Genomic DNA, 25,683 nt, shown 5'->3' with positions numbered 1-25,683 from the left:
GTTCAAGATTCAGTCATTATCATCGTTAAGTAATTATTTGCTTCGTTATCGGGGAACAAATTTTAACGGAGCGAGTGGGAGGCAGGATCCAAGCGATAAAACGGTTTAGTCACAGTCGAATGAGTGGTCCATCCCCTGCGCTTTCATCCTCTCGTGTCCATCCAGCAACCCTTGATTGTTATTAAATCCGCAAGTCCGTCTGGGCGCCGAGTGCAAATGCCTTTGCACGGAGGGTGACGGCGTAAAAAACCTCCCCACCGAAAGATCTAGGTATTATTGATTTCTTATGACATCATGGGGTTGCTAGGAGACGCGACGCCGGCGCTCCGCCACCGCCAGGATCGACCCCTGGGCCGTCATTGCAGTCCGGGCCGCCCCCAGCGTACGAACCGTGCGAAAGATGTGCTAGACCCTCCCCGAAGATGGGCACGGTGTTGAGTTTCTCGCCCCGCGAACGCCGACCGGTGTACACGACGAGCTCCACCGGCGACTTCACTCTCAATAACTTCTCGTACGAGCAGCTGAACAACGCCAAGAACAGGGAGAACAAGAACACCACCACCAACAACTCGAACAACAACCTGAACAACATCAACAACAACGACAATGCCAGGATCATCTCGGAGAAGAACGCCCTCGAGAAGAACCTCAAGAAGCACTCGCTCTTCATCAACGCTCTCTCGTGGAAGCGGTTCTCCACCGCCAACAACAACAAGAAGAAACTAGACAACAAGAACAAGAACGTGACCGTGTTCAGGCAGCCGCTCGTCGACAACATCCACACCGTCATCGACAAGAACAAGAACATACAGAGCAAGCAGGGCTCCTACTATTCGAACTCGAAGAGCACCTCGGCGCTCGCCTTGGACATTGTTAGGGTTAATAACGCGAACAACAACACTAACCACCACGCGAACTGCGAAAAGTTGACCAACAAATCGCTGTTGCTCAACCAGAACTCCGTTAGTAATTCGCAGAACCAAGTGGTTCCTGTGGCCGCCCCCAAGAAGACTGTCATCCAAGCTTCCACCTCCGAACTGTTGAAATGTTTAGGCATGTATCTCCACACCAAATGCTACAAGTTGAGGGATTTCCAGGCGGGAGACGCGGTCATGTGGCTCAGGACCGTCGACAGGAGTCTACTCTTGCAGGGATGGCAGGTCTGTATCCAATCGATAAGTTATCGCCCCCGGACAGAAATTCTTTGGCGAATAATGCCTGGCTGGAATCTCACAAACCCTTGAACCCTTCAACTACGACGCAATTAAAAACAATGACATTTGCAAAGGGACGCCCACACAACTCGTTTGTTGTTTTCAATGCGGATTTTTGAAAATAACTCACACGACTGACAACAACAAAGTACACGAGTCTTTGGTGATAACAATTATCACGGGATAACATTGCAAATTGGTTCGTTCCTCTCTCATTTTTCTATTTATGAAATTAGAATAAACAATTTAAAATATTGCCTTATTCTGATTTTTCAAAAAAATTACTGCAACAGTAACGGAGGTACCTATTGTATGGATAATATGTATGTTTGGAAAAGCAGATTACTTATTTTACAAAGACTCAACCAAAGATATTATCAATACGATGACTACGTACAATTTTGATTTTTTTTTAAATAATGAAACAATTAAAAAAATCATCTTGCATTTTTCAAATAAAAAACTTCCCATAATACGAGTATAAGCAAAAATGATGAAAACTATTAGGAGTATTCGCAAAAAGGACAGTTTTTTGTAAATAACCTCATCAATATTTTAGATTTTTTGGAAACCTTACATGAATGTTCCAATGAGAAAAACAAATTACGAAACAATTTTTTCTTCAAACGTCAGTAAAATATGACATTATACTGCTGGATTGATAATAAGTGTCACTTCATTGTCTTGGCATCTGCAAGCTAGCGAGCGGCAGATAAAGTTATTATCTCCGCTGACGAGCGGCAGATAAAGTAATCTAGCTAAATCATTTGAAATTCCTAATTCAAATTTTAACAAATCCTGTTATTACTTAACAGTATTTATTGATAAAGTAAACAAAATTTTCCGATTATTGCAAAATCTGTTTTTGCAATGTTAAATATTTTTTTTCGACACTGTCAGAATTTGAGAATTTTCTCCTGTGTGAACGGATTTTGATAAATTTGTCAACTTGTCAAAACGAAACGTCAAGCTAATTTTAAAGATTTTCAGCGATTTAGAGCCTTTGGGGGCTCGTCGAACTAAAAACCTTGTATTCAACTCGTTCTTGCGTAATTTGGGCTTTTTTTGGCACTCGTGGACCTTTAAAACTCTCGTTTCACTCGAGTTTTAAACTGGCCCACTCATGCCAAAAAAAGCCCAAATTACACACGAACTCGTTAAATAAACTACTATTTCAAAATTGTGAATACTATGAAAAATTTGAACAAAAACATAAGTACCTACTTATAAAAAATTGACAAAAAAATTGCAATCATGTGGAGTCCAATAAAAAAATTATAGTTTAATGCATTACTTGTTTATTGCTTGTTTATTCATGAAATATTCATATTTTCAAAATGTATCAGTTTTGCACCTCCGTTTTCGTCGGAAATGACACCTTTTTGTTTTATAATGTGACATTATCCGGTGCCCTCGTAATATGGAGGATGTGGTAGTAAACACAAATTATTTATGAAAACGAGAATCATATAAAAATAGCTCCCGCAGAAAAAAATTGCTTTATCGGCAACTACCCAATTTGAGCCATAATTAGAAAGGGTTGCCCCTCTTTTGAGGTTGATGCAAATTTAATCAGACCCTTTGGCAACCGTGCTTGTTTCAACCCGGCGCATCCACCAATTTTTTTCTAAATTAAATGGAGGGTCTTTATTATATCATGACTTGACGTAGTATATTATCTGAATTCTTAAAAGGTTGAGGGGAAGGTGTCGAGGGAATTGTTAAGGGCTGAAGGGTAAAAGTGGCGAAGCCACCCTATTCTATGTAACGACAACACGGCTGAATGTTTCATGAGCCCAGCGTTGTTTTATCCCCGATGTGTGTATTTTTTTATTTGATTTTAATCAGGAATGAAACGAATTTTAGGGTGCGTTTTGGGCTTGGAACAAGCAATATATCGAAACAAGACATTTTTTGAACGATTCAGTGTCAAACATGTATGCTTGCTTTAGAATTTGTCTGGTCATATTATTAGAAAAAGTAATCAAAAAAGATAATTGAAATGAGTGGACGCGGCTCGAAATAGTTTTAATTTCTCGTGGGATTTCCCGGTTTAATTTTAATTGAAAACGTCCAATACCGACACTTGTTAAAACATGTACATTTTTATAGAATCTTAGATATTCGTAGAGCGCTAAGTAGAAGCGACAGAAATTATGACTAACGAAATTTAGAGCTAATATAATGGCTGCTGTGGTTGCTCACTGCGAGAAGATTTAATTATTTCAATTAGTGCGAAGTGGCGAATTCTCCTAATTGCTAATTACTTTGCAGATTAACACGTCGTCAGAATGAAAGGATTTGGATTTTCTTCATTTACAGATTTTCTCGCGTCACTTTATTCAGCCCCATAAACGGTATACTAAAGGTGCGTCTACACCCAAATTTACGTTTACAATTCGGTACAAAGCCACCTTTAAATAAGTAATGTGTCCACACGTATCGGATTTTCCATGGCAACCAATGGAAAATGCAAATTTTCATTTAATTTTAAACGAGCCACTGTTTCCCCTCTATAATTCATAATTTTACAGCATATTTGAGAATTTATGAACTCCACCAGATTTCATTATCAATATCGATTCTACTCCGGAAATTCCATCACGAATATTGACATTCTTACAACGTGAATTTAAAATTCGAATAGTCCAGTGTTGGAGATGGACTGACGTGTGGATTCCTTTGCGTTTGTGTTTTGTTTGTCTTCGCCCCACCCTGGATACCAAGACCTCAATAGCTTGGCACGTGTTAAAAATTTAGCGCCTCTCTGGAGCTTTCTGGTTTATTCAAAGTCGACTCTTGAGTTTTTGTTTGCTTATTCAACGCACATACCGCAAACTGTGTTCCTGCAGAGTTTACAATCTGATGTTTGCGTTCAGAGGATGTGCCGCAAAAATTCTCCCTTGAAGTAGCAACTTTTGCGTACCAAATCGGATCAATTTGCTGGCTCGTTTTCCGTGCAACCGCAACAGTTTTAATTTAGTAAATTTCAGAGCTAATTTTGTGGTATTAAGTTTTTTGTCATTAAAATTGTGACAAAGTAGTACTGTCTGGCACCGTAGTATATATTTTTATTAATACTTTTTACCAAGACATTTTCAATTTTAACAATTTATACCAATACCTTGGTTTGTTTGAATTTTCATTACATTTATTTACTGTTCTACATTCTTAACAGAATAAAACGTATCTTACTTTTATATTTCTGCATAAATATGAAACGTGTAAATACACGTTTTAAATTGGATTTTTTTCTGATCGTCATACTGACGTGTTGCGTTAACTAGCTCTTTTACATTTATATTGTCTTTTTATTTCTAACTAAAAACGGTACCATTTCATATTACAAAAATAATTTATTTTTTCTACACCTATTGGATAACACTGTAATTATTAATTCATTACCCACGGCCCGTTGAATAATAATTTCAAAACTCACTGCAAATATCATAGGAACTAGTTTATGAAGTCCAATTACAAATTTTCATGCAATGTTATCAAGTATACAAAGTAATAATTTTAAAACGTCAGTTTCAGTCTGTCTAATAATGAAACTTATTTATCTTTTTTTTTTCATAGTCGTAGAAAAAGTATAGTATTCTATTCGCCGATAATGGCTATTACTCGCTCGGATAAATTACGCCACTCGCCTACGGCTCGTGACACAAAATCATCCTCACGAGTAATAGACATCATTATCCGCTCATTCAATAATATACGATTGTTATTGTTTCATTATAAGATGGTTTGTATTTGCTAGGTTTACTTTTATATTTTCACACATTCTTTTACTGCTTTCCATTAACTGGGTATCTCCGTTGGGAATAAATAAATACATAAAAAAGAGGCACGGCATCGAGCCCGAGTTTATTTATAATAATCAAGTAATGATAATTTCATTGACAACACTCTTTTTATATTATCACTTTTTCTCTACAAGGTCACTTTTTACACGACATCTAGGTCGGAATTTATGCATACGATATTACGGATTGCAGACACATACTGGAATCAAGTAATGAAGCTATGAAATATTGACATCACAATGAAACGCGGTTTCCCTGGCGGCCACCCAACCAAATGCTAACCGCGCCCGATGTTGCTCAACATTAAAATAAAATTTGATTTTCGTGTTTTAACTAGATACCAAATACTTTATACATACTTACTTAATTGTTATTCTTTCCTCTAAGTTCTTGGTCTGCCTTTTATTAAAACAATATCTTTAGGTCTATTGTATTATATTTTTGATTTTATATTTTTCTTCGTTTCCTTAAAATTTATTTTACAATCATTTATTATCATGAATATTGTTTCTTTATTTCTTTTTTTATAGTTTCATAGGTACACTTCTGTGCAATAAAATTAAGTACAGCAAATATTTTATACACTGACCGGCACAAAAAACGACTCACTTCGCGACTCACTTTGAATTTTAAGTAATTCATTGTCTTAGAATTTTTTTTTGGTATCATGTTGTATTGGTAGGTGCTATTTAAGTTATTTTTTGCCAAAGAATATCCGACAAACAAAACATTAAACACAGCAAATAAAATTTTAATGAAAAAAAAATAAAAGTAATTTTCCAGAAAAAAATTTATGTTATGAAAAATTGCCAAAATTTGAACAGCATTTTAAATTAGTATCTCGTATTGTCACATTAAATCTTTTAACACGTAAATCAACCGACAAAAACACACCGTGGAAAAACGCAAATTTTCTAATTATTTATTTAAACAAAACAATTCGGTTGCCATGGTGACCATAGCACTCCCGATCATTGAAAATATCCCAATTTAACTATAATAAAGAAAAATAAGCACAAATATAATTTCAAGATCATTTATTTAAGAAATCATAATGAGTCGTTTTTTGTGCCGGTGAGTGTAGTTTAAACGGGACATGACGAAATTTTTAGCAACAAAAATATTTAAGTAAATCAGTAAATTTTTTTAGGAATGTCAAAATGACGCATCATTTCAAATGTTTTATCAGTTACCATAGACCCGTATTATACAACTGAAATATTGTTAAAATTAGTCATAAGACTTGTGCTTAATTTTATTGCACAGAGTGTACCTTCAAGTTGTTATTTCCCTTTAATTATTACTTTTTCACTACTTTTACGTCTCAGACTTTATCATAGATATTCTTATTTTAGTCCCTATCTTTTGATATTCTTTTATCCTTTCTTTTTTTATCATCATGTTTTCCTACTTTGTCGTTTCTTATCTGTTGTTTGTTTTTTATTATTGTCTTACTCCATCCTTCTTTCTTATTCTGTTCTCACACTCCCTTACTTTCTTCCACATTCATTTCTATGACACTGGCCATTGAACTTCTTTCAATAGTGTTAAATAAAGTCATTTAATTTTTCTTTTTCAACTAATATGACGTATATACATATTTTACTTTTTTACCAATTTAGCGAACATAAAACATTATGTTCTTTTGCCAAACAATTTTTTCTCAAAATCTCCGATTTTCTCTAGGATTGTACCTAATTACTTTTTTAAGTTTAATTTTGTCTGTTCCTTTCTCTTTTGCACCAATGCGCAATGTTGAGACATTTAATAATTTTTTATTGCACCACTGGAATTCTTTCCTTTGCAGTGTCTTCTAAATACAATTACAGTACAACCTCGATAATCCGAACCAATTCAGCACGAGCGTGTTCGGATTTGGCTTTTGTTCGGATTAAAGAAAACTATCCAAAAAGACTACAAACAAACTGAAAAATAATATTTATTCCAAAAAATAACATCAGAGCCTACTCGTTAAGAAAAAAATCTTTAATTGACGTTTGTTTGAAGATATTTGATTTATTAATGTGTAGTTTCATCGCTTTTTCTCGCATTTGCCTTAGCAATAATATTTGATTCAATGGAATGCCATTTTCCGTTGCCCATTGGATACAAATATTGAAACCAGCTAATGCTGTGCTGTGAAGAGTTGATCCTTCTTCAGTATCTGGTTCATCTTCTTCTGGTTCATTTTGTTCCACGACCTCAGCAACAATTTCATCGTCTGTAAATGTGATGTCTTGTTTTTCATCTTCATTGTCGATTGCCCATATTCTAACTTCATTTCTAGTTAGATTTCCTCCTTTAGACAAGTTATTTAGGAGTCCAGTCATAATAGCTAATTCGTTTTCTTTTGTGTTCTCATCCGGACGATTCCCTCTCAGTAGTGTGGATAATGGAAGCAGATCTTCTTCATCATAGGAATTATCTTGATTATCGTTAATGAAAGATGCGTCTTGAAAGCGATTGGGCCAAAGATTCTTCCAAGATTTTGTAATTAAGTTTACACTAACAGATTGCCATGCTTCCTCCAGTGAATAAACAACGTCTTTTAGGTTTAATTTTTTCAAAGTCTCAGAGATGTCATTTTCTGCACTTACAACTTGCAGCAGCAGAGTCTTGCGATAATGTAGCTTAATGGCTTGGATGACGTTCTGATCCATGGGCTGCAATATCGGTGTACAATTTGGTGGTAAAAACATGGTGGTAATTTGACCATCGTCACTAAGTAACTCGTCTTCACTGGGATGCCCAGGAGCGTTGTCCAGAACAAGAAGTGCTTTCTTCGGCAATTTTAATTCTGACATTTTTCTTCTCACGGCTGGTACAAATTCTTCGAAGAACCATTCCTTGAATATATCTTGAGTGACCCAAGCTCTAGGCTGTCCTTTGTAAATCACTGGTAAGGAACCAGTCTTAGTAAAAGCTCTCGGTTTTCTGGCTTTCCCAATTACGAGCAGTTTCAGTTTGTGGGTGCCCGTTGAGTTGGCACAGGGCATAAATGTTATCCTTTCTTTACTAATCTTACGCCCCGGAGCAGAATCTTCATTTTTGTGTACTAGAGTCTTATTTGGAAGAACCCTCCAAAATAATCCACTTTCGTCTGCATTGTACACTTGATCTGGTGTCAACCCGAGTTCTCCAATTTTCTGCAGAAATTTATTCTTGAATGGTTCAATGGCGGTTATGTCCGAAGAAAGTTTTTCCCCACTTACAGTCAGCTGTCGAATACCGAATCTATTTTTAAATTTGTCAAGCCAACCCAAACTAGCTTGAAAATCATTTTTTCCTGTAATTTTTTGATAAAAATATCTTGCCTTTTCTCTCAAAATTTCTCCAGATATCGGGGTATTTCGGCATCTTTCTTGAAGAAACCACGTGTAAACTGCAGAATCTACTGCTGGGTAAAATGCTTGCTTTATGGTTTTTCTTTTACTTGTTTCGGCTTCGCTAGATGCAATAAATTGTTTTATTTTCTCTTTTTTCTTTTTAATATCCGAAATTGTAGCTTTTCCTACTCCATATTCTTTTGAAAGTGCTGTGACCGTTTGTCCGTCTTCGAGTTTTTGTAAAATGTTATACTTTTGTAACAGAGTAAGGGTACGATGTTTTCTTTTTTCTGCCATAATTTTGTGTAATAAAGCAACGATACTCTCACAAAGACGCACTTCTTGTAACTGAAAATGCATTCATTGTTTTGTTCTCCCCACTTTCTTCTAACAGCTAGTCAAAACAAACATGTTATGACGGTGTTCGGATTAGCGAATTTGAACAACTGGTTTTGTTCGGATTATAGAAACAAAATATTTGTTCGGATTACTGGAGTTTCGGATTACCGGGGGTTCGGATTATCGAGGTTGTACTGTACAATTACAATTACATATAAAAGACAAATACAGTTGCTATCTTAACCTAACAAAAAAAAAACCATCCTTTACTTAATTGCTGTAAGGCCATGATGCAGTCATTTTACCATATCGAAAATGTAATAAATTAAAAATTAAATTAAACGATTAATAAGATAACAGAACGAAAATCAAAGGATGATTAACAAATGCCAACTACAGAAGAATATTCTGCATATATTCCATAGCTTAATTTGCTTGTTATTTATCTCTTCATTTTACAGCTCGTGTGTCTGCAGATTGTCTTCATCTATTCCATATTCTTCACTTAATTTTTTGCGTTCACGATCTTCTATTGGTTTTTAACCTTTTTTAGATGTAGGTATACAATTGTATTTCCTTTCCTTACATACATTTTCGTCTCATTCGCAAGTTTTTTAATTAATTATATTATGTTGGTTATTTTCACAATCACAATTCATCTAGAAAGAATTTTTGTTTTCCCCTTTTTTTCTATTTGCTTACAAAGCTACAATTAAATGAATTATTTGTTGCCTCATCTCGTATATCTTATTTAGGTTCACTCTGTAGTTATTTTCTTTTTTCTCCTATTTATAACTACTCGTACAGTCGATGGACAAATAAAACTGGGACAAAAATGACAATCACATAAGTCAAAATTTACAAATTTGCATGGTTTAATTACGGCTTTATCACAAATAGGTTAACTTTGGTATGACATATTATATAGACACTGACAAATATATTGACAATTCAATGATCTGATTTACATAGATTAAATTTTAAGTGTCCCAGTTTTATTTGTCTACCGACCGTACATATAGTATTGCCGTTATAACTTTTTATCTGCTCCGCCCACATAATTTGAACAATGAGAATCAAAGCCAGATTTAATCTGTATAATTTTTCATCACATTTGCCACGTAAAAAAGTTAAGGTTAGAATTTTGCTGTCAAGTCCACAATTATTGTTTTAGGTTCTAAAAAATTAAATGTCATTAAACCAATTCGAATGTCGGAAATTTTTACTGCGTAAATCAGATCGTCTTAACCTATTTGATCGGTAACTAAGAAAATGTAATGGGCGGGTCAGATAAAATGCTACGTTGTCCTTAGTATAAACTTATAATTAATTTATCATCCTGCGTAGTGTTGCATGTAGCAAACTTTTTTTTGATTTTTTTTTTGCAAAACATCAATTCAAATTTTTTTTCGTAATTTCTTCATTTACTTTTTCTCTCTCACTTTATATTTGAAAACCCAGCTTGTGTTATTTTTAGAAAATTAAGAATTAAAGGAATGCCAAAAAAGGCGTTTTTTGTTCGACACTGTCAGAATTTGAGAATTTTCTCCTGTGTGAACGGATTTTGATAAATGTCACAACTTGTCATAATGAAACGTCAAGTTAATTTTAAAGATTTTAAGCGATTTGGAGCCTTTTTAAGGGGCTCGTCGAACAAAAAAACGTTGGGCCTTTAAACTGACCCACACATGCCATAAAGAGCCCAATTTACGCACGAACTCGTTAAATAAACTACAATTTTTACTATATATTAAGGTTTTAAAATTATTTTCTGTGGTGTCTTTCTAAAAACGCTTTTTATTCAAGGCTAAAATTGATCCCAAACTTGTAAAATATTTTTTCCTGGAGCGCCATCCGCGTCCTCGTCCCCTCATTGCTTATTTTGCTCGTTTTTGTAGCATTTTCCGGTAGATTGGTTCAACTTTGAAGCTCCTCTCGTCGGCATAATTTCCTGTACGCTCTTCGGACCTGATTAGTGATCACCACCGAATTATAAAAAAAATAGCGAGCCGTATCGCGAAGAAAAGAACGCCACCTTTTGACATTCGCGGTGAAGGTCTGAAAGGTCATTAGTGTATGAAAGCGTTGTGTATTGTGATCGTCGGACGAAACCACCCCTCGCGTGTGGACTCGTCGGGTAATGATGCAGTTCGCCAACGAGGACCACGTTATCCTTGCCAGTTGACCAAGTTCAGGACTAAATTGGAACACTGCGCGCTATATAAGGATCGATCTCGATACACGGCGCCGTCTGACGCCCGATAAAAATTTAAATTCGACGCGATTTTTTTCGATACAGCCCTAATTTGCCGGGGGGTGGAAGATGCTGATTTGTGGCGGGCGACTATAAATAAAGAGGTGCAAACAGACGGGGTATTTTCGGCGGGGCTGTTACAATAGGTGTCAGGTGCAGAGACAGCGGTGCTTGTGGAATCGATAAAATATGGGGATTATTGTTCATGACAGCTAGAATAAATTGCAAAAATAGACCGAATTTTGACAGGACCATTCAACCCTTCAACCCCGTTTTCGGGTTAATTCGACGTGGAAGGCTAGATTAAAATAGAGCACCTGCTACAATACAAAATACAATACAATATTTGTCCTACAACAACCAATAGGAAATGGGTAATGAATTGCAAAAATTAATTTAGAAGTAAACAGCGAGAATGCAAAAATGGGAGTTGGGCGAGGAAGTCCTTTGGATTTCACATTGTTAATCATTTTTATGTGAAGAATCTTACAAATCATTCTTGCGTAATTGGTACTTGGTTATTCAGTTCGTAAATAAACTTAATGGTGATAATAAGTTTGAAATTAAATCCGAAAATCTCGTCCTTTTAGTGTGAAATAAACGTTTTTCAGTTTTGTAATTTCGTTTCCAGGACGTGGCCTTCATTAATCCAGCCAACGTGGTGTTCGTGTACATGTTGGTACGCGACCTCGTCGAGGAGGAGATCGAGTGCGAGCAGGACCTCCAAGCCGTCGTCCTGACTTGCCTTTACCTGTCCTACTCGTACATGGGCAACGAGATCTCCTACCCCCTGAAGCCGTTCCTGGTCGAGGACTCCAAAGAGAAATTCTGGGACCGTTGTTTAGACATAGTGAATAGACTCTCATCGAATATGTTACGGATCAACGCCGAGCCCGGCTACTTCACCGAGATCTTCACCGAACTGAAAGCCTGCGGCATCGGCAACATAAACAATATGGCGACGATGGCCTGCCAGACGGTACCTGTGGTTCCCTGCAACGCCGGCACGATGGCGGCTTGACGCAAAGAGGTGACAGTAGTTAAATTGACTCTGGCCGAGATGCCCACCGTTCCATGTGAAGTCTAACCATCACCGACACCATTTGTTTTTGTGATGGGGGAGCCAGTAGTACCTATACTTTGTATGACGGAAAATGTGTTCATGTTTATATTTTCGCAGGAAGACATTAACTTACCACAAGGGCGTCCGCAGAAATGCCGAATGTTAAACACGAACTAGCCGCAAAGGCAAAAACTATCTTCTCAAACAATTTCCGCCTCGCAAAACTGTTTCAGTGCAGACTGCCAACTTTATCAAACTAATTGTTGGAAAGTACACGACTTTAGACGTTAAACAACCCACAACTGTGACCTTCTCGACCAAATGTCACAGCGTAGGTCGCAAATAAAATCACAACAGCAAAAATTTCACAAATGCGAAATAGGTACCTAACGTTATGCAGGCTGTACATTTTCTCTCAATTTATTTTTTAAAGAAACATTTTAATTTACATTTAATGTCGAATAGTCGAATGTCGATAAAGTCGTCCACTACCACTGTCGATGTTTGACAGTCGTGTGCTGATTGAAACAATGTGACAAAATGAATCAAATTATATTACGGTGAATTAATTAACGCCTTCTAATTCAAAGTTTTTGTAGTTTTGTCTGACGTGAAAACGTCTTGTGATTTTACCGCCAGTGACGCAGGTATGAATTTTTCTTTGGGTTAACCTCAATATAAATCTGGACGTCAACATATTAAAGAGTAACAACAATTTGGACATGTTTTACAAAATTAAACATATTTCAAACAATTAAGATTTCTAAAGCTGGCTCTTCACTGGTGCGTAAATAAGTGCGCAGTACGTGATCACGTGATTTGTATCGACGAATCAGAATACGATCAATATTCCTAAAAAACACTCTCAGCTTGTGATTGGTTTACTCGAATCACGTGATTCTCTAAGATCGAAGTTTACACGTTAATATGACATATTCTATCGTTATTGCACGTTGCTGCAGGCAATGAGAGTAACTACCGCCAAAAATTTAAATATTTTACCAAAACTAAGGGAAAGAGACGACCTACGATTATTATTTAGTTCAAGTTTGCAGTCTACATTTTGACAGTTTTGTGTGGTAGACTGTCAGTTTTTACGTGCCGTGCCAACTTATCGCATAGTTTTTCGTTGGAACATTCCTAAAATAAGAATTCGTATTTCTGTCGACGCCCTATCACACTCTCAGAGTTGATAGTTCACGAGGTCGTAGAGTAAGGAGTTAGGTTTATATGAGTTTGCGTGTCGATGAACATGTAAATTTATGTGTTTCATGCGTCCATTCCATGTTTTCGTTCTTGTATCGATCACAGAGTTGGGTTTTGTAAATAATTGTTGTTGTGGAAAGTCACTTTTACTTGATTGGTTGGTCCGGGGTCCTTTTCGTGCACGCTATTCGGTTCATGGAGCTTTTTCGTCCCGCAAACGGGAGTGAGCCACTTCATTCATCCAAAAAAGCGTCTGTGGAGATCCAGCGGGTCATGAAACATATTTCTCTCTAGGTGTTACGTAACCATATCCGACACAAGTGTTTTGAATTTATTTTTGTGCGAGATCAAGAGATTTTGCGACATGGCCTGCTGGACCACCAGCGCCAGTAGTGGCGTTGTTGAAAATAACTGTGACAGTCGACGCTTCAATTTTTATGAGAATGAAGTGGCGCACTCTTTTTTCCACTGTAAAAGACATTGTAATCGACTTTTGTATTTTGTACAGCTTCGCGGGTAAGAGTGTGTTGTGTGCGCGGCTTTTACCCTCGAAAAATTTAATTTCTTACTGTTAAATAGGGAAAAATCGGTCGGGAGCGTGCAATTTGTATAATAGACTCACTCAGATGAGGTGAATTCACTTGAAATTTGCCATATTCTAGGAAATAAGTCTTAGAGAAATCGAAACGTATTTACTTTTAACCGTTGTTGTTACAATGTAACAATTGTAGAGATTTCATCAGGTGCGAGCGAACGTTTCGAATTCACCAAATGATTCGATTCGTGTCGTTTCGTTCGGGTATAACGTAATATTATATTTAAATATTTAAAAAAAATATCCGATGATAGGTATAAACCGTAATTTACAAATTTTTCTTACATGAAACTCTTAGGAAGAATGTTACGTTGGAGTCGTGCGTTATTCAGTTGTTACATGAGGCAATGTTTGTTTCTTTTTGGGTTTTCTTTTGCTTGTATTTGTTGAATGATGGATGTTACTTATTTTGTATTTTTGAAAACTATTTTTGTAATGATATATCGCGACACTAAACGGAGGAAATATTCTCGAAACAAGATCGAGTACAGTTTTCGATCAACAGACGAGAATAAACACGTGATATTTATTATAAATTACAAAAATTAGTTCGATAAGACTCGAAACAATGATATTAAAGAAATTTGTTTTTGTATGGAAATCCATTAGGCATGATGTGAGTGATACTATTGTCAAGTGACGTTGAGGGGTTATCGTTGGATAAATAAATGTAGGAAATATTTACTTTGTCTTCTTTTATTTATGTATCAAATGCATTGTACGGCGTTCAAATGAATTTCACATAAGCAATCAACACGGCGAAAGAAAAAATAAACTTAATTACTTAAAGTAAATGTTTGTTGAAGCAACAGGAACAAAACAAAGAATTCTGAAGTGGTTTGCATATAAAAAAAAAACATTATGGAAAATGACATCATTAGAATACATTAGGCGCTATCAACAAATCACAACACATAGTACCTGTTTCTGTAGGTATTAGGTCAAAGTCAAATATTTTTTTATTGCAGGTACATTGTTATTTCCATATTTATCAATTTTTTATTAACGACGTGTTCTGTAGGTTTTATTGGGTTTATGAATATCTCTAACTTATACTCAATTTCATATAAATGTGCATCTAAGCAAGCCATGAAAATCTGATTTTCTGTTGGTAGTAAAGCTAAAGCTAGTGACTTTGACTTTCAAAGTTGCTTGCTCTGCGCGAACCCCATTTTACTAATTTTTCAGTTTTTGTCCATTTTAACATTACTGATTTCAAAAGCAATGTTACGTCTTTTTACTGATTAAATTAAAGTAATTCTTATTTGTTTTTGTCTTTGTATTTTTACCAATTAAAGATTTATTGGACATGACCTTCATAAATGTGACTTTTGTAATGTATGTAACTAAATTAAAGGTGCTTTTACAAATGCACAGCTCACTTGATGAACATTTATATGAAATCAATTATATCTTGTGCTAAAACCTTCTGAAGAATAAGTAATACAATTTGATAATCAAGTACTGGTGTCAACAGAGCAATTCTAGTCTCAACTCAGTAGGAAACTTTCTAGCTCCATTTGAAAATGCTGGTGCTCATTTGTTCCATCACCTAACCTGTTCCGATATCCATCACTTTGTTGATGTTTTTTCGCAAGACTTTATCACATCTTTTCGTTATATCGTGTAATTTGTCATACGGTAGGTACATCAGTCTCACGTAGTAATGTCTTTATTTGATGCTGACACCGTCAACGTAATGTCAGTGTATTACCATCTTGTATACGTCGCTCCATCTTTGTAAATTGGGTTTAATTCTTGTCTTACGTCGTTACATGGCATTCTGTATTTCCATGCATCCTTTTGTTGCTATTAGGAAACACATTTTCTGGAATTGTATTTTGCTTCCGTTCATTGTTGCTATTGTTCAAGTCTCACCTCCCATTCGTTAGTAGTAGAACTGTTATTATGTTGCAAAGGCTTATTTGTGTTTCCGTTCTTGTCTTCCTCTCTTTAGATGTCTCGATTTGGTGAATTTCGCAAGTTTGTCGTTCATCTCGTTATTCCTCTTCATAGATACATTACCATTACATTGCAGATTTTATTCTTTAAAGGTCATGGTCAAAAATCATTTATCTTATAACTTTTCCATAAATTGTTCAATTGGATGATAACATTTACAAACAGTGTCGGATTTTTTACGTTGTCATTGTCATATAGGACTGTATTTTTTTTTAGCTGTCCAGAAAATACTTTTTTGTATTCAAATTCTTCAATCGATCGTTCTTTTTCCTTGTTATATCTGTAAGGAAGGTGATTATGTCAGTGTTTTTTTTCCTTGTGGAACAACAAAAAAAGCAGTTTTTCTTCAAATGTCCGTAAAATATGAGATTGCACAGCTGCATTGATAATGCTAAAGTGTCACTTCATTGTCATGGCATCTAACGAGCAGACCAGCGTCCGTGAAGTTATTATCTCCGCTGAGGAGCGTCCGTGAAGTTATTATTTCCGTTGAGAGCGTCCGTGAAGTTATTATCTCCGCTGATGAGCGGCTGTAAAGTAAACTAGCTAAATCATTTGAAATTCCTACCTGGTTTCTTAACATGTCTTGAATAATTTGTTATGAAGGTTTGAAGAAAAAATAATATAATGTTATTTGGAGTAAAAATGAAGTTTTATGTGCTTTGGCTGGTTTCGTCTGCCTCACTGAGTTCGGCAGCCAATCTACCAGCCGCAGCACATAAAACTTCATTTTTGCTCCTCATAACATAATATACTATTATAGATCGAAGTTTTAAATTGTCATCAAGTCTGCTTCTTTCCTTTTCCTTTTATAAATCTATTTCATCAGATACAACTCGTGAGTCGTGATTTCTTGAAAGCATAATCAAATATGAAAAGCGAATTAGGGTACAATGATTGCACTCTTATAAAGGAAGTGGCTGTCACATTCGTGATTTGTAGACATTCGCCAGGAGACCTTGTGCCTTACATATTTGTACAAACTCGATTAGAGGCCATTAAGTGGAAGTAGAGGGCTTCCGGTCGCGTGTCAGCGTCAACAACTAAGAAAAAAATCAATATCACGCAGAGAAGTTCATAAATTTTAAAAATAAATTCATTAAACTTCTGGACGAAAGTTTCGCGACATTATTCGATTAGATCCCCAACTGATGGATAAGTGGAAACAACAATAAACTTTTTCAACTGTCTGAAGTACTCGATGAGGATTTACTTTCAATCAAAGTGAATAAAGGTTTTGTGAGAAAATATATACCTATCCGTAATCTATTTATATTCCTCACGTAATGCAGAATCTTGATTCTGGTACAGATTTCATTTCCGTCTCGCATGTCGACACTTAAATTCGTAGTTTATGAATTACTTCAGTCAAAAAGGAGATCTAGGATTGTAGGTTAATTTAAAATTGTAGATTGTACTTTCCCCACTTAGATAACATCACTCTATAGGTAGGTACATTACACTGAAGTATGTAATGTATTTTTGTTGTTGTAGTTGTATATTTATGCAAATTGTATTAAAATCAACACTTTATTCACCTCAATAACCAGAAAATTCAAAATACAGTAAATATAAAAACATTTACAGTTTGGACTCGGTAAGCCAGCTGAAAGTTTGCGGCTTCCTGTCCGCTGAAGGACTGATTATAACATTAATGATGCTCGGTCCATCTGTCACTTTGAGCGCTTCTTTTACAGCATTTTGCAATTCGGAAATGCTGGTACAATAGAATCCTTTCCGTCCAAACAAGTTCATCATGTTTTCGTAACGAGTGGAAACAGATAGACTGGTTGGAGGTGTCCTGAAAATTATATTAATTATGTGTATGTTAATACAAGTGTGTAAACCACGGCCTCCTAGATTCATAAGAGACTCGTCTCTTATCCGGCCTGTCGCATTCGATAAATGTCTGTTTTTGAAAATTCCCCGTATAGTATATCCATCTAGCGACTTTAATGTGACCCATATATTAGTATATGCAACTAAAAATACGTATGAATAATGACATTTTATATAATAAATTGTCAATTTGAAAAACTAAGTGCAGTCGAAACTTTAAAAAATGCCACAAACAAAGAAAAAATGCGGCATGGAAGATAGGACTGAGAGATCATACTGGTAATATCATGAGTGCCCCAGAATATGCAAGTAGTAAAATTTTACCAAGATTCCAAAATTTAAGGACCAATGTAAATATTTCAGTTACCTTGCAAGATAGTTCTCTGGAAAAACTAGAAAAATTGTCTTTTTTTACTTATTCGGCAAGTACCCATTTTCAAATTGAGACGGCGGCAACAGCTTTTTTATGTGGCTACTTAATTATGAAAATAACGAAGCCAATCCATGGATGTGATTATTGCTTGTCACATTTACAAGATTCAAATTCGAAAAAGAAAATCCTTTTACTGGAATTAATTTATTACGAAGATAGAGGAAGACTAAGTTACCCCAATGATCAATTTGTGGGTCTAGTATAGTTTGGAAATGAGAAATTGGAATTTTAGCTTCTTCACTTGCAATGGGTTTTGGGTAGGCTCATGGACCTAGTATTAATACTACCTCCATGGGTAGGCTAAACATTATTGATTATAGATAATAATGAAGATTTACTACTATGAGCAGTTCATTCCAGGAGGGACAAACAATCTGCAGTTTGCCGATATTCGGCATCCCTTTTTAGTAACTAGCAGGTAGATAAACTTAACACTATCGTAAATCTTCATTTTTATAATCTACCCTAAACCCATTGCAAGTGAAGAAGCTAAAATTCCAATTTCCCGTTCGCAAACTATACAATTTACAATAATTTCAATAATAGTAGAAATTCTACCAAGCATTCCAAAGGAAAATATAAATTTTGTTTTGAAGAATATCTTGGCCTCATATCTTTCGGGAAATCCACTAATTCATTGTCCTGTTCGTGGTAAAATGTGAGTGAGACACTTATTTAAAAATTAGAGCTTCCTGTCATTGTAAATTTTTGTAACTTGCACTCATAGACAAATAAAAAAAAATAAGAAAAAAGAAAGTTGTTTACCGTTCATAAAAAATGTTTTGAGATTTTGAAAAAGTGTCAGATGTATGTGGGTTAAAACTTGAAAACACGCCTATAAAACAATAATTTCCTGCAAGGCAGGCAAACAGTACAACACATAAGCCCCGTATTGTGGCGCACCCTATAAAACAAAAATAATGCTTTGAACTACGAATGCGGCAGGCCGGATAAGAGACGAGTCTCTTATGAATCTAGGAGGCCGTGGTGTAAACACTTCCACAGGTTTGGTTTGAAACTGCGCTAATAAAACAGACATCCTGTAAGATCACAATTAAAGATACTTACACTTTAGTGACTTCACCGCTGTCTTGCAAATCATTGTAGACGTCTTCGGGTAGTCCCCCGTAAATCCCAGAATTGTTGACTACAACAATGACTACCGGCAGCTTGTACCTCACCATGGTCTCGATCTCCATCCCAGAAAATCCGAAAGCTGAGTCTCCCTCAACACAGATGACTCTCTTCTCTGGTTGGAAATGTCTGCAGTAGAGAGCGGCGGCAATCGCGAATCCCAATCCCACACCCATGGTGCCGAAAGTACCAGCGTCGAGTCTGTGTCTGGGTAAATCATTCATGAGTATCGATCTTCCGATGTCCATGGTGTTAGCCCCTTCGCTGACGATGATGGGGTTCTGGGGCAAAACCTGTTGTAGATGGTGAAAAACTGCGTAGTAGTTCAACGGTTCCGAGATGTCTAGAGCCATCTCTTCGACTTTCTTCTTATTATCTTCAATTTTTTTGTTAAGATCCGTCCACCAATCGGATCGCCTGTCGAAGACGAAGCCCCGCATTTTCAAGCCTTCGGCCAATTGCGCCACGGCGGGTTTAAGATCTGACTGGATGGCCACTGAAGATTTGACACTGTTGTGCAATTCCTCAGCGGTGATATCAATCTGGATGACTTTGACGTCAGAGCGGTATCTAGGGGGGCGGCCGAAGTGCAAAATCCAGTTCAACCTAAGCCGGAGAAAAAGACAAATTGGAGACATGAATAGAGACATTTGTATTGTGTCGATCCATTTACCTTGCTCCCAATAACAAAACGACATCGGCACGCTGCAAGGCCAACGACCTCGCCGGTTGTATCGAGTTGGGGTGAGTGTCTGGAACCACCCCTTTTCCCATGGGGGTGGCTAAGAACGGTAAATTAGTCGAGTCGATCAAATCGCGGACTTCTGGTTCGGCACGTGCGTAAGCAGCCCCTTTACCAACAATCACCAAGGGGTTCTGAGCCCGGGCCAACAACGCAACGGCTTCTTCGATGCGTCGGGGTTCGGGGAACGCCAGAGGAATTTCGGGGGAGGTGTATTGTGTGGGAATCTGATCGACTGTTGTCCTGGCTTGGAGCAAATTTCCGGGGAAGTCCAGATAGACGGCTCCGGGACGGCCGTACGTTGCCAGTCTGACGGCTTTCTCGACGTGCTGGGGAATGAGGGAGAGGCTGGGGGGGCGTGCGGCGTATTTGCAATAAGGGCGGGCCAGCTCCACCTATCACAATTAAAAAAAAAAAACGATTAGAACCGGATTGGCTGGATTTGATAAGAAAACGAGCCCATTACGCAACAGTTGAAAAACGCGTTACTCGTTGGACGCTTTTCGTTTCTTTAAACAAGGAAATGACAAAGAAAGGTGTGTTAATTTGTTCTGAAATTGTGACCAGACCTGATAACATTCTTGAAATCCTCCTATTCCCTCGTGGTCCTGCGGGCAAGATCCACCAATAACCAAAACGGGCCAACAGTTCACCTGGGCATTGGCCATTCCGGCGCACACGTGTAGTAATCCGGGCCCGGAAACGACCAACACACCTCCGGGCACTCCAGTTAAGTAACCGATGGCTTGTGCTGCGTAGCAGGCGGCCTGTTCGTTGCGCATCCCTATATAATGTATGCCGGCCGTTTGCAAAGCCATGCTGAGTTCGATCACCGGAAAACCGCAGATGCCGAAGACATATTCGATGCCCTAAATTGAAAAAAATATATTTTAACGCGTTTTGTAAATGGCAAGATATGTGTATTATTGGTTGCATACCTACGTCTCTGTTTACAATACAAAGTATTTTGGTTTATTTTTGCATAATGCATTTGGTCAAGTTCAATTTTGAACGCATTATACATCACAAACGAAAGATTGTAGATATATTAAAGCTACCATAATTAGGTTGCGCAGGTTTAGTGGACTTGAATGTTGTTTCAATTTTTTTATTTTGGTACAAGGTCCAAAGTTTTTGTTCTTAAACGTCACTCAGACTACATATCAGTGAGTTAGCACATTTTTGTCTTCCAAATGTGTACTGTTTTATAACAAAGATGAGCTTTACTGGTTTATAGATATACAAGGTGATTCACGAATAATAATGAGCCTAACAATACATGTCCCCCACAGTTTTTTAGTTTGTGTTTTTATTGATTATTCCACACAATGATTTAGATTAAATTTGACAAATGTAATGTTGGGCATGTTGACTATCTGTGACTATTGATTATGCTGTATAAAATTAAAATACAAAATATTTTTTACATCCACATAATTGGTACAAATGTAATGTTGGCTGCATCACAAATTTCGTTAGGCTTATTATTACTCGTGAATCACTCTGTATGTGGATATCCACATCACGAAAATGAATAAACTTGGTGAATTTAAAATCTAAGAAGCCTAGTTACGATATTTGTGGCGACATCTTTGAAGAGTATTAGGAAATTATGAGAGAGAACTACTACACCATGACATAAGTTTTATAGGTTGTGGTTGACTTGTTTACATGGGTTTGACAAATTTTACCTGTTCTTTGAGTGCCTGGGCAACAATAGCATTTCCATCGATTTCTTCCATTTTCTTAGCTCCTGTCAGTGTAACTGTTGCACCTTTGAGAACTTGTATAACTCTGATAACAACACAGCACAATTCACTTTGGCGTTTATCGTAACCAGTTCAACAACAACCTTCATAGGGGAGACACCTGCTCAGTAGCACGAAATCACAATGAATGAAATCGGTAGATTGATTGACTTTTTACTTATTAATCTACAATAAATCCACTGTTCTGTAATATTTTTGTTACAATCGCCTGTCTGTCAGTATTTTCTTTGGTAGGTGATTTAAAATAAACAAAGTATCACATTTTTCCAGTGTCCCCTAGATGATAATGTTTGAACTTTGAATGTTCGCTCACTTGTTAAGTCATTTGCAAATCTTTACTTAAATAAAATCAATCTAATCTCAAGAGTTGTTGTTTAACTATTTTAGTACAAGCATGCCACTACCTAGTACAATGTCGACAATATTTTTTTGTCCTGATACAGGCTTATTATACAGAGTGATCAAAAATAAAACAAATCAGAATCGATATATTAAAATCAGCATTGTCGTATACAAATTGACCAATGAACGACCATGGGTTTTTTAAAAATTGCGAACGTTTTATACCGGGACATTTTTTTTAACATTGAACATAGTCCATACTTATTCCCTATGTTCAGTTTTAAAAAACACAGGTCAATGCATGTATGTAATCACGTAACCAAGGTAACGAAAATAAGTACTTGACAATTTAACAAAATGGTCAAGTTGTTTGAAGAAGAAATACACATAATGCAGTTATTCTATGCCAATCAGAGCATTAGAAATGTGCCTGACATTTACATTTCCAATGCAACACATGATAGACCAATTCCATCAATCGGAACAATTTTTAATATTATTTCAAAATCTCTGGTGTTCGGTATAGTTGGTTGCATAACAACTCACAATGCATTGATCTGTGTTTTTTAAAATTGAACATAGGGAATAAGTATGGACTATGTTCAGAGTTAAAAAAATGTCCCGGTATAACTTTGCTTCTTTGTAAGACGCACTAAATCGTAAACTGTTACATATGTCAAGATTTTTTTGTACTCAACCTCAAAATCGATATTTCCCGGTTGTCCTCGGAGTGCGGGAAAAACGATTTCCCACAAGCGGTGGTTTTTACTTTGCAGCAGAAACTAGGGGAAATTGCATTGTAAGGTTGGTATTTAATGACGTACACAGACGGAAATGGACGGAAACGTCTGTGGGAAACGTCAATTCACATTGAACAAAATGAACGTTTCGTCGCATTTACAGTTGTAACATAAATTCTCATCAACACAATAAAGAAGTAATTTTATTAATTAATATAATATGTACAATTCAAATAGGTAAGAGTAATAACAGGGCCCTGAAAATAATTATTATTTTCAAGTGAAGAGGAAAAATTTGTTCGATATGTTGTGTGATCATGATCAATGATCATAGAAGGCGCTTGAAATTTTAATAATCGAGTAATCAGCGCGGAAGGTGCTACTAACCCAACAGTAAAAAGTTATTAATGTTAAATTTATGAAGATACTTTTTTAAATATTTTTGAGTTATTCGTTACAAAAAATATTGTACTCAACTTTTGCGGGAAGAGCAATGATTAATGAATTCAGTTGAAAAGGTGTTTTTATTTCTGTTGTTGGAACCATTTCAGAAACACCAGCAATAATATTGATTTAAAAATATGTAGCTCTCCCTATTCTTCTGTTGCATCTTCCTTAATCTCGTTCCACGGCTGAACTTCTGCACTTCCAAACAGAATGAATGCGAGGCCACAAACCGCGAACACGATTCCGCCAATCATGTAGATGATGGTCGATGCTATCAACTCATTATTCTAAAAAAAATCTCGACTGCTCTACTATCCAAAAACATCACTCTACAATCATTACATATTTTATATTCAGGGCTCCGCTTATCACGGGCACAAACATCCCTGTGGTCATCCCTATAGTATTCATGATCCCGTAACAACTCCCCGCAAAGTTCGGGGTTAGATCTTGGGAATTGATCAAGTGGCTAACCACCACGGCTCCGTTGAAGCCCTGGTTCATGACCAGGAGGACTATCACTCCCTCGTGCTGACAACCAGCGATTCGTATCAAAATCATGCACGCCGCGGGGATGAAGTGTGCTGCAATCTGATCGATTTAATGGGAAGACGAGAAGAGTCGAGAGTTTACAGAAGATTATGAAGAACTTTCGGATCTTGGTAACAGACATGACGTTCTTCTTCCTCATGCGGTCACCGATGATGCCGAAGATTTGGCTGCAGATGAGTCGCGCGAGGTAGGGGAGGGCGGCCAGCCCAGCCGAAGCCTTAATGTTGAAACCCAAGGTTTCCGCCATGAACTTGGGGGCGTAGGTCAGAATTAGATTGAGGCCCCACAAGTTGCCGAATTGGGCGGTGCACAAAGCCCAGAATGGAATGGACTTGAACATCTTGAGATAGGGGGGTACAGCCTAGAACGATAACTGTTATCGCCGCGGTCTTAGTGGGAAGATGTTGATGACTTTTTTTTTGGAAACGTGTCCTTCCTGGGAGTCAGCGATGTACTTGCGTTCCGCTTCGGACGTCCAGCGGGATTTTTCGGGGGTGTCCGTCACCAAAATGAAGAATACGATGCAGTAGACGGCCATAAATATTACCAGACAATAGAAACCCCACGCCCATCCACACATAGCGGTCACCCAGCCTACTAGATTAAATGTAACGACTGTTCCCAGAGTGTTGCCCATCATGGCGGCCAGAAACTTTCCTTTTTCGACGGGCGGAGCCCATTTGGCGATCAAGACGTTGACGGCTGGATAAGCCACGCCCTGGAAAGTGCTTTGTGGTAAATTGACACTTGGTGGTTAGTTTTGACGGACTCCCAGCATGCCGATCACGAATCTGTTGGCGATCACTCCTGCCGAGCCTCCCAACGTCGACAGTGGGGTCAGACCTGTCAAAATCGCTGAAGCTAAGCTAGTCCACATTATCACATGGAAAGGTCCTAAGAGCTCGGACAAAATCCCCCCAGCAATACACGTAGTCAGGTACCCCCAAAAGTAGGCAGCTAAGATGTTGCCCACTTCGCTTTCGTCCCATACAAATTTTTCCTCCATCTGCAATTCAACAATAATGGAGCTAGTGGAGACTTTGAAAAAAATACGCTTACCACTTCATCACTGCTGGCTTTCTTTTGATTGACGGTTGTGTTTTCCCCTCGCTTACATGGAGGAGTGCGATTCGATGACTTCCTGTCTACCATACTAATGATGCTGACTGACATATTGGACCTCATCATGTAATTTGTAAAAGTGGTCATGAAGATCATTACACCGATCCAGAATCGTACCGGAGGCGCCTCTGGATGAACGAGTCGTTTCGTTACAAATGAGATACGGGATAGTGTGGAACTTACTCATTTTGCTAATTTTGCAAACACAAAAATGCCAATACTGACAAACACTGACTTATCGCGTTGTTGATTTTTTATTTTTGAAACTGTAAATACTCCAAACAAATGAAGACTTCTGGTTTTGATAGATCTTGAAAATTCTGTGATAACATTATATGGAAACTTACACCAAATGGAAATCGTCACAGAAAACTGCGCATTCTACGCATTTGAGACAATCAGTTTCTTAAAATAATTTGCACACATTTGTGACGCTCCGAATTACTTAACTGTAAAATAAATTTATAGCCGAGTATTAAACTGTAAATAATTACACACTTATTGCGTAATTAGCTTTTGTTCGTGTATATTAAGGAATGTAACAACGTCAGTATCAAACTGAATTGTGTTTGAAGGTGTCTCCAGAAGTTTAAGTAAATATCGGTCATAATAAACATTGAAGTATTCTTTATAGTTATTTATGTATTAAGGGCATAATCAGGAGATTATGGCACGAGGGAATGTTTAATGCCCGAGGAACGAGGACTTTTAAATTCCCGAGGGCCATAATCGACAATTATGCCCGTGGTAGAATTACGGCCACGGAATTTTGGCCGTCACTTGTCATTCCATTGACAT

At 37.1% G+C, this 25,683-nt stretch overlaps 3 protein-coding genes across 3 annotated transcripts; 1 reads left to right on the top strand and 2 right to left on the bottom strand.

The window, feature by feature from the left end:
* The first annotated feature begins 306 nt into the window (after positions 1–306).
* Cdk5alpha (Cdk5 activator-like protein) lies at positions 307–14,487 on the top strand. Its single transcript, XM_069057987.1, has 2 exons — positions 307–1,160; positions 11,571–14,487. The coding sequence occupies exons 1-2, from the start codon at positions 423–425 to the stop codon at positions 11,958–11,960; spliced, it is 1,128 nt and encodes a 375-aa protein (XP_068914088.1). The 5' UTR covers positions 307–422; the 3' UTR covers positions 11,961–14,487.
* Positions 14,488–17,276: 2,789 nt separating this feature from the next.
* Positions 17,277–21,784, bottom strand: Hacl (2-hydroxyacyl-CoA lyase). Its single transcript, XM_069058052.1, has 5 exons — positions 21,605–21,784; positions 20,483–20,782; positions 19,845–20,308; positions 19,106–19,777; positions 17,277–17,566 (listed from the first exon to the last, which is right to left on the bottom strand). Exons 1-5 carry the CDS (start codon positions 21,653–21,655, stop codon positions 17,347–17,349), a joined length of 1,707 nt encoding a protein of 568 aa, XP_068914153.1. The 5' UTR covers positions 21,656–21,784; the 3' UTR covers positions 17,277–17,346.
* Positions 21,785–23,269: 1,485 nt separating this feature from the next.
* Positions 23,270–25,333, bottom strand: LOC138138593 (putative inorganic phosphate cotransporter). Its single transcript, XM_069058582.1, has 7 exons — positions 25,069–25,333; positions 24,823–25,013; positions 24,533–24,769; positions 24,176–24,481; positions 23,845–24,124; positions 23,554–23,795; positions 23,270–23,498 (listed from the first exon to the last, which is right to left on the bottom strand). Exons 1-7 carry the CDS (start codon positions 25,070–25,072, stop codon positions 23,358–23,360), a joined length of 1,401 nt encoding a protein of 466 aa, XP_068914683.1. The 5' UTR covers positions 25,073–25,333; the 3' UTR covers positions 23,270–23,357.
* Between the last annotated feature and the right edge of the window lie 350 nt (positions 25,334–25,683).

This window comes from Tenebrio molitor, chromosome 9, assembly GCF_963966145.1.
Source record: "Tenebrio molitor chromosome 9, icTenMoli1.1, whole genome shotgun sequence".
Taxonomy (NCBI): domain Eukaryota; kingdom Metazoa; phylum Arthropoda; class Insecta; order Coleoptera; family Tenebrionidae; genus Tenebrio; species Tenebrio molitor.
The sequence above is the reverse complement of the archived record's forward strand: the minus strand, read 5'-3'. Positions and strand labels throughout refer to the sequence as shown.

What these genes read in the sequence shown, in the direction of transcription:
- Cdk5alpha (XM_069057987.1), top strand. Translation starts at nt 423, where the DNA reads ATGGGCACGGTGTTGAGTTTCTCGCCCCGCGAACGCCGACCGGTGTAC. An exon ending in TACTCTTGCAGGGATGGCAG is followed by an intron (nt 1,161 to 11,570) that starts GTCTGTATCCAA and finishes TTTCGTTTCCAG; the next exon opens with GACGTGGCCTTCATTAATCC.
- Hacl (XM_069058052.1), bottom strand. Translation starts at nt 21,655, where the DNA reads ATGGAAGAAATCGATGGAAATGCTATTGTTGCCCAGGCACTCAAAGAA. An exon ending in GATTTCAAGAATGTTATCAG is followed by an intron (nt 20,309 to 20,482) that starts GTCTGGTCACAA and finishes TAATTGTGATAG; the next exon opens with GTGGAGCTGGCCCGCCCTTA. An exon ending in GTTTTGTTATTGGGAGCAAG is followed by an intron (nt 19,778 to 19,844) that starts GTAAATGGATCG and finishes TCTCCGGCTTAG; the next exon opens with GTTGAACTGGATTTTGCACT.
- LOC138138593 (XM_069058582.1), bottom strand. An exon ending in AAGCCAGCAGTGATGAAGTG is followed by an intron (nt 24,770 to 24,822) that starts GTAAGCGTATTT and finishes GTTGAATTGCAG; the next exon opens with ATGGAGGAAAAATTTGTATG. An exon ending in TCGTGATCGGCATGCTGGGA is followed by an intron (nt 24,482 to 24,532) that starts GTCCGTCAAAAC and finishes AGCACTTTCCAG; the next exon opens with GGCGTGGCTTATCCAGCCGT.